This window comes from Rhamphochromis longiceps, linkage group LG18 (assembly GCF_057381845.1).
Source record: "Rhamphochromis longiceps isolate RC_006_pf linkage group LG18, R_longiceps_female_GT1.1, whole genome shotgun sequence".
In the NCBI taxonomy this organism is placed as follows: Eukaryota; Metazoa; Chordata; class Actinopteri; order Cichliformes; family Cichlidae; genus Rhamphochromis; species Rhamphochromis longiceps.
In genome coordinates this window covers 27,688,303-27,697,361 of record NC_140574.1, presented here as the reverse complement: position 1 = coordinate 27,697,361, position 9,059 = coordinate 27,688,303, and the positions used below count along the sequence as shown (strand labels likewise).

Sequence of the window (9,059 nt, the reverse complement as noted above, 5' to 3'; positions counted from 1 at the left end):
GAAAAGAAAATGTGTTCTTCAGCCTTCAACCCTCCTTCAAGGAATCATCGTGCATCAGTGAGTCTTGGGTGCTCATGACCCTGTTGCTGGTTTACTTGTTTTCCTTCTTTAGCTCGCTTTTGGGAAAAATTCACAACAATCACTATTTTGGAAATGCTAGTAGTCCAGTTGTCCAACCATCAGAAGCTGACCAAGAAAAATGGGCACACTTACCATTTTCTCTTGTTTGTAAGTTATTTCCAGGTTGGACTTAAAAAAAATGTTGATTTTTGCTGCCCAATAATTCCTACACACTGACAGATTGGTAATAATATAATCAATGTTTTTCACCTCACCTGCCATTGCTGTCCTTGTTGTAGCCAACAGGTGTATGCTGTATGCAGTAGCAAAAGTGGCTCCACATCATATACAGTTTAAACATTTACTGACAGCACAGCTTTGATGCATTCAGAAACTCTACTATAATCTTTGCATTTCAAGAAGGGAGAGATTTTTAATTTCTTAGCAAAAAAAACCCCAAAAACCAAGATGCTGACAAATACATGGAAAACATGATATGATAAAGCAAATTCTTTCCATTTAACTTATATGAGTTGCTTGCAATGGAGTGCTTTGGAGACACTTTGGAGCACATTGTCAGATGTGATACTGATTATTGAACTGCAAAACTCTGCAGAATGACTCTTGAGAAAATAAATATATCAGCTACTGTGAAGATTATGAGCTAAGCTGATTTGTGCCCACACTTTGCAGACAGCATGCTTATGAACAATAAACTAAACTCGTAGTTATCTGAATCTTCTACTAACATTTTAGGATGTTACCTCTTTCCTCTGAATACACATTTAAAACTCTAACAAAACACAGCATGAATATAAAATTCGAGGTATACAAGTGCTAAATATTTAACATTGCTAGATGCTGCATTTCATCAAACTCCTTTACATTAGACTGCACATTCACAGCCATTACTGAATGGGCTGTACAGTGATTTCCAACTTGCAGTTACAGTATTTCTTTCCAAAGTCTATCTCCCTGAAAAAAATCCAAACACCCCCGGCATACTAGCAATGTTAAATGTACAATTAACTTTTTATTAAGACATTTAATTGTGAATGCTACTCCTTCTCTTTACCCAATTTAACATCTTGACTTATTGCACTCGTTTGATTTTTTTCTTGTAACTGTTATGGCCGCTACTATTGCTGGTTTGAAGACTTAACTCTATAGTTTTCTATAGAGTTTGCCACTCTATGGTGGTAAAGTTATCACCACTTCCATTTAAGTTTGCACCTCTGTCGTTTCTCAGGTACTTTTATTGCATTACACTTTCTTGTGTTTCTGTGTAATTTTACAACTTTCTTTTATTTGTGCAAGTGCTGCAAAAGCATTCCCCTTGCACAGATTATTAAAGTTTTCTCATTCTGAAGGACTTCAAAAAGCTTGCAGTCATAAGTGGCTGGTGTTCTTCAATTTCACTTCACTTTGTAACTGCTGTCAGTAACAATCAGTACAGACCAATCATAGCCCTTCCCCAGCACTCCTGAACACGCTATTGTTATGACATTTTAAGAGAATGAGATATTGCACAAAATTATCCTTATAATTCCTCTTTTATTACAGTCTGACTCCAGAGCTCTGATAAGAGCATCCTTTAAATGTGCTTTCTAAGAAAGGATCATGAGTGTTTCTTTTCTCAGTAAAATATACAAACTCCCAGCTTCTGTAGATTTACTGTCATCTCTGATAGTTGCTCACATTTTTCAGAGACAGCCCTTTCTTACTGATCTATCATCTGTACTAGGCAGGCCAGAGTTAATGCTGGAGTCACGTTGAATCCACCTGGACTGGCAGACCGCCGCTTTCCAAGTCTCAGTAAAACCACCTCTTTCTTTTTCACTGATCTCCTGGATGGGGACCTTAGGGTTTTATGATTATATAACCAATTGTCAGCATTCACGGTGAGCCACTAGTGAGACTACAACAGGTCTATTGTCTGAAGAAGGGGCTTTTGTGATATCGATAGTAGGTTCACATGAGAGCCCCAGTTGGGGGACTGTAGCAGCTGGTTGACCCAATGAGGCTACCATAAATAGGAATTCGTTAGTACGGCGGGGACCAGTTCCTGCTATTCCCCTCATGGCCTTGGTGGGGACCTTGGAGGAACTCTTTAAGCTGGAGCCTCTTCGAGGAGCTTCACACTGCAGCAGGGCTTGGAAGCACCTGTAAAACTGAGGCAAGCATACAGCACAAACATATGGTCAAGCTTCTTTTAAACTACACAGTTATATGCAAGAGACCACAGAGGACAAAACTTTATGAACTAAACACTTAGTTCTAATGTTTCTAGGCTGCATTTTATACCTTTTTCTAATATTGCTTTAAGGACAATACCAGCTTGATGCATTTTTAGCAAAGTTGCTGCTTCTTCAACAGGGAAGTTTATAGTGACTCATAATCTTTATTTTCTTAGTCTCACTCTTCTCTCTCTTAATTATGAGTGTGAGCCATCACTGTATTTTCAACTGATGTAGGTTATTTGTGCAAAGGATCATCGGCGTAACTTTGTGTTGAACATTGGGGGTATCAGGGTCCTGGGTCTCCTGACCCAGCGTTTTAGTTCTTTGTGATTTTTGTATTATTGTACTTGGTGTGAGTTTCTATGGTTTCTAGTTTCGATCCCTTGTCTTCATGTTTCTCTGTCCCCTCTGTTCTGTGTAAGTCTGTGTCTGCATGTTTGGGTTCCCCTCTGTGTCTCTCGGTTCTTAGAGTCCTCTGCCTTATGGTTTATATCTCTGTGTTTCTTAGTTGCTGTCTCCACTGTGTCAAGTTCGCGTCTCTGTGTGATCCTTCCTGTTTTACTTTGATGGTCCGTGTCTTATGTGAATGTGTCCTGCTTTGCTTGTCTCGTCAGTTCTAATTTCCCCCAGCTGTGCTCTCCTTCTGTGTCTCATTCTCCTCGTTACTTCCCAGTGTATTTAGACCAGGGCTGCCCAATCCCAGTCCTCGAGAGCTACTATCCTGCAGCTTTTAGATGCATCCCTACTCCAACACAGCTGAATCAAATGGTTTGATTACCTCTTCAGCATGCCATCATGTTTGGCAAAGGCCTGATAACAAGCCATTCATTTGATTCAGGTGTGTGGGAACAAGGATGCATCTAAAAGCTGCAGGACGGTAGCTCTCGAGGACCGGGATTGGGCACCCCTGATTTAGACCCTGTGTTTCTCTGAGTCAGTGTTGCGTCGTACCCTCAACAAGCTGTGTGTGTTTTGCCTCCGTGTTACCAGTGTTTTGTTTCCAGCTCTAGTTTCAGTTCAGTATTTCTGCTTCAGTGTTTTAATCCACCAGCGTTTTTGTTTGTCTTTTGGTGAGTTTAGTTAGTAAGAGGTTTTACAGCAATAAAGCTGCACTTTAAGTTGAACTTCTGTGTCTGAGTCCTGCATTTTGGATCCACCACTCCTGCTTGCCCACCTGCCACACAGCCAACCATGACAGGGGGGGTGTCAAGATCTCTGTCTAAATAAGTAAATAAATCTGGGTAAATTCCCAGATGATGAAACATGCAACTATTTTACTGGTAATAACCAGTGATGGGAATAATGGTAATTAGTAATCTAACTAATTACTATTTCTATCGTTACAACGTCGTTACAGTTACTAACAAGAAAATGTGGTCGCGTTACTATTTTTCAGCAAACAGACGGTTGAAGCTGTCTTCAGCTTACCGCACCTTCAGTTGCATGGAAGTAGCTGTCTATGTAAGTAATCTGGGCGCTACAGCTATAAGCAGCTGCGCGCGGTCTTGCAGACAGCAATCACTTTCTGCCTGACGATCACTTTTTGGCACAACACCTGGAGCTAAGGGGGCAAAACAAACGCATGACTGCTGCTGTTTGACTGAGAAAGAATAAAGTAGTCGTGGTAAGCCAATCACATGACCACGTCAAGATGACAAAGAAACAAGGTGATATATACCAGTTTTTAAATTGTGCTGATAGGGCACGTAAAGCCAGAGTCATGATAAACAATATATACGCGGCGTTTTTTTCCTGAATAGTTTCGTCACGTTTGCTGTCTAAGGACAGCGCTAGCAAGCACTCTCTGCTTATGAGCAAGAAATGAAAAAACAAAAAACACCGCTTTCGTGTTGGTGGAAAAATTATACACCTCCTGCTGTCGGGGGGTGGGGAGGGGGGGGGGATTACGCCCTTGCAAAGGATGGCAAGTGGAGGGTGTATCCAGGTTCTACTGTGTTACCTCTGCTGTGCTGTGAAAAATTACTTTATTGCCAATCAGATGCTCTCCAGATGGCTTTGCATGATGGATTACAGTCTGGTGGTATTTTAATTCTGTCGAATTTGACAAGATCCCCAACAAAGCCTCCACCGTGTTTTACAGATGGCTGTAGACTGTCACTGCTGGATCTCTCTCCTGGCCTCTACTTATGGCTGTTTATTTACATTAACAATTTCAAATTTGGATTCATCACTCCATAAGTCCTGTTGCCACTGATTCTCACACAAGTTATTGTGTCATTTGGCATACCTCATCCTTACTTAGGAATGGCTTGACAGCTACCCTTCCACCTTCTTTTTTTAGGGCAACCATTTCTTCTTTCACCCCACTTGTTCAACTCCTCTAATATATAACACTATATTAGATTTATTGTATTCTGGCTTTGAGAATTACCTTGTTAGTGCAAAAATACTATTTTATTCCTGTGAAACTCTATCATTTTTAGCATTTTTCATAGATTAAAACTTAGTAAATTACTTCTCTAGAAAGCCAGGAGAACTATTACTTGAGCTTCTGGCTTCCAGTCTGGTTGATTGGAAGCAAATTATGAAGAAATAAAAGGGGTGTGTTGTATTTTAAAAGAAATGTTTAAATTTAAATGTGAGTTCAGTGCTTACTGTTCACACACACAAAAAAGGGGTGAGAAAATGGGCTTATTTTGTATATGTATTCTCATACGTGGTTATTCCAAATGTTTCCAATTAGGTTCTCAATGTGTTTTGTGCAGTGCCACAAATCATTTAGCACTTTTAACAACATGAAAGTTGTGCCAGTTAAAACAGAAAGTGCACTCCATGCTGAAGCCAAATCTGCTAAATGCCAAATCCAAAAAGTTTAATCATTTCATTAAAAGTTTGTACAGCAGGGGAAGCAAAAGGTGCTAAAAGACAAAACAAGAAGAAAAAGAAAACCTTCAGCACAAGGCTTCATTCAAGTGGCCTTTCAAAACCATGGATTTCTTCCTGAAGCCAATGCCCTCTTTTTCAGATTCACACACACACACACACACACACACACACACACACACACACACACACACACACACACACACACACACACACACACACACACACACACACACACACACACACAAATAATCACATTGTTAAGTTTATTCTGCTTTTACCACTTACATTTGTGTTTGTGGTCTAGCCTCCGTTCACCAGCCTTTGGGGTTTACCTTAAAAACTGTGGCATTGTCTTGCATTTCTGAAAGCGTTGGCTGTTTGATGTAATGAGGAAAATGTGAATGTGTAGCAAATAGAATGAATTTGATTTTTTTGTTTTTGTTTTAGGGAAAATAAAATTATATCATGCTGCTCTGAATAACTGACTTTTTGCATTAACCTTATTCGATGTAGGAATAATGTCCCATTGGTTTTGGAGCAGCACTGGCATCCACAATCATTATCTCCATTGTTCTTAATGCTGCAGAGTCAGCTTTGGATAAACATAACAACCCTCTGGAGACGAGAAATTGAGGACCTGTGGTGTTGCTCGGTCTCTGTATAACAAAATAGGCTGTAAGGGAAGAGGACGCTGACTCTGTAACTCTGAACATGAATGGTGTTAAATTAATGAAGCAGAAAACAAAGCTAGGGTTCATGCTGCGTTCACTGGGCTATTGGTAAGCTACTGCACTTTAGTTCCAGAAAAAGGCTGACTCTAGGCTGAGACCTGCCCTGCAGATCTACAAACAGAGGTGATCCCCTACTGTGTGCTGCTACAGAAAAACAAGGACTTCAGGCATAGCAGAACACACCCGAGCCCTCCTTGTACCAGGAAAATTACAGTCCCACTGCTGGAGAAATGATGGCTGGTCTTTAGCATTAGGAAGGGGTACAATTATGTACTCATCATGTAGGTGCAAGGCTAGTAAAGAAACAAAACAATCATTGGGGAAATGCTGCAAAAACTCCCAACAAACTCTGACATGGTGACGACAGGGTTGTGTCCACCTGGTGGACCCTAATAATAGAATAGAATAGAATAGAATTCAACTTTATTGTCATTGCACATGCACAGGTACAGGGCAACGAAATGCAGTTTGCATCCATCCAGAAGTGCTTTAGTGATATAGATATATTACAATATATATTAGCAATAATATAGATATGTGAGTATATTACAGAAATGGGTCTATTATGGTATGTTATAATGTACACGGTATGAAGTATGTTGTGAATATTCTATAACTATAAGTATGTACAGGCTGTAGTGAGTACAAGCTATGTACAGGATATGAACAGGATATAAATATGAAAAACTATACAGAATATGAAATAAATAACTTTACAGAATCTGGGATATACAGCTATACAGAAATGGGAACTATGCAAGTTGTAAACAGTTGTAGGATTAAAGATTATCGAATGTACAGAATGATTATTTACACAGAGCTATACAGTAGTGCAGTTAAGATAAGTGAGGGTGTAGATAGTTTCTACAGAGGCTATATAAAGTGCTAGTGGTTGTGAGTGGTGGTTCAGTCCATGTTATTATTGTGTTTGAGGGTACAGTTGTCCATTGTGGGTGTGTGTATGTTCAGTCCATGAGTTTAACGTGGGTCAGATGTCAGGAGGCAGAGTTCAGGAGTCTGACAGCTGTGGGGAAGAAGCTGTTCCGGTACCTGGTGGTCTTAGTCCGGAGGCTCCTGTGGCGCCTCCCAGAGGGCAGGAGGGTGAAGAGTCCATGTGATGGGTGACTGGGGTCTTTGATGATTTTCCCAGCCCTTTTCAGACACCGCTTCCTGTAGATGTCTTTTATGGCAGGAAGTGGTGCTCCGGCGATGCGCTGGGCAGTTTTCACGACCCTCTGCAACGCCTTCCAGTCCGAGGCAGAGCAGTTCCCGTACCAGACTGTTATACAGTTGGTCAGGATGCTCTCGATGGTGCAGCGATAGAAGTTCACCAGGATGTCTGAGGACAGGTGGTTCTTCCTCAGAGTCCTCAAGAAGAAGAGGCGCTGGTGAGCCTTCTTGACCAGCTTGGAGCAGTTGGTCGTCCAGGTGAGATCCTCGGAGATGTGGACTCCCAGGAACTTGAAGCTGCTCACACGCTCCACAGCCGTCCCCTTAATGTGGATGGGTGGATGTGGGTCAGCATTCCTCCTGTAGTCCACGATGAGCTCCTTGGTCTTCTCGGTGTTAAGCAGCAGGTTGTTTGTGTCGCACCACTCAGCCAGACGATCCACCTCCTCCCTGTAGGCGGCCTCATCGTTGTCACTGATGAGGCCAATCACCGTGGTGTCATCTGCAAACTTAATGATGGTGTTGGAACCATCAGCAGGTCTGCAGTCGTGGGTGAAGAGGGAGTAGAGGAAAGGGCTCATCACACAGCCTTGTGGTACACCGGTGTTCATTGTGATGGTAGATGAGCAGCGGTTATCCAGCCGGACATGTTGGGGGCGGTTGGTCAGGAAGTCCAGTAACCATTTGCAGATGAGGGAACTGATACCCAGGTCTGTCAGTTTCCTGATGAGTTGTGAGGGGTGGATTGTATTGAATGCTGAACTGAAGTCTATAAACAGCATTCTGGCGTAGGTGTTGTTGTTGTCCAGGTGTGAGAGGACAGAGTGCATTGCGATGGAGACTGCATCCTCTGTGCTCCTGTTCCGGCGGTATGCGAATTGGTGGGGGTCCAGGGTGGGGGGGAGACAGGATTTGAAGTGTGCTAGGACCAGTCGCTCTAAGCACTTAGTGATGATGGGGGTGAGTGCTACTGGGCGGTAATCATTGAGGCAAGATGGGTTGGAGTTTTTGGGTATCGGGACGATGGAGGTGGATTTGAAGCAGGCCGGTACCACAGCGTGGGCCAAGGACAGATTGAATATGTCTGTGAGCACTCCTGCAAGCTCCCCAGAACACGCTCTGAGAACACGCCCGGGGATGCCATCAGGGCCTGCAGCCTTGTGGACATTGATCCTGCTCAGCACCGCTCCTACATCGGTGTAATAACATACATTTATCACTTTTTTGGGCCTGCTTTAATCAGAAGTTTCTTCTATTTTGTGACAGAGATGTGTTTGATGTGAGCTGTGACAAAATGAAAATGTCTCTGAAGTGGTGGGAGGCAAAGATCTCAGCACCTTTGCCTCTTAATTTTGCAGCTCCTGCAGTACTCTGTTATTACCAGCTCCATTACTGCAACTTCACCGGAAAGGCAGTTTAGATGTTCAGCATCTTGTTTGTGAAGGCTATAAGCATCGTTGTTCTTATTCCACAAACCTAATATCCTAAATCCATATTTGATGATGTATATCATATATTCGCTGCCATACACTGCCCTAGAGTAGAAGACAGTAGGAGACAGTGGATTTATATCTTTAGTTTGAGAGGTAATGGAGTGTTACCTTTCTATATGAGTGTGAGAGATCCAGACTTGCACTATTGAAAACTGGAATTAACATGCTCATCAGATGTTTTATATGGTGGACGTTTTAGACATGTACTTCTATTCTTTCTTCTGCATAATGCCAGGAGGAGCCAGTCAGAAGACTTAAAGGCTTAATTTAGAGAGGGGAAGACCTTAAAGAAGAACTAAAACAGCTTGATTCAGACTGTGGATGAATTGTAGGACTGCACCAAGGCCTAATATGAGATAAATAAGGTTTATTTTGAACTCTAAATCACTTATATAGTAAAGTCACTTTAAAGGTTGTAACATGGGATGTAAAAACTTATAAGTTATTGAAAAATGTGATAATCCTAAGATTCCACAGATACATAAAACATTGAAACAGTGAAATATTTTTGCGGAGTG

The 9,059-nt window shown here is 41.8% G+C and overlaps 1 protein-coding gene across 1 annotated transcript in view; it reads right to left on the bottom strand.

Moving 5' to 3' along the window:
* Positions 1–1,921: 1,921 nt before the first annotated feature.
* LOC146648539 (vertebrate ancient opsin-like) overlaps positions 1,922–9,059 on the bottom strand; it is an 83,384-nt gene continuing 76,246 nt past the window's right edge. The window contains exon 4 of the mRNA XM_085389770.1: positions 1,922–2,231. Coding sequence (XP_085245896.1) covers positions 1,950–2,231 — 282 coding nt within the window. The 3' untranslated portion in view covers positions 1,922–1,949. The remainder of the gene's footprint in view (positions 2,232–9,059) is intronic.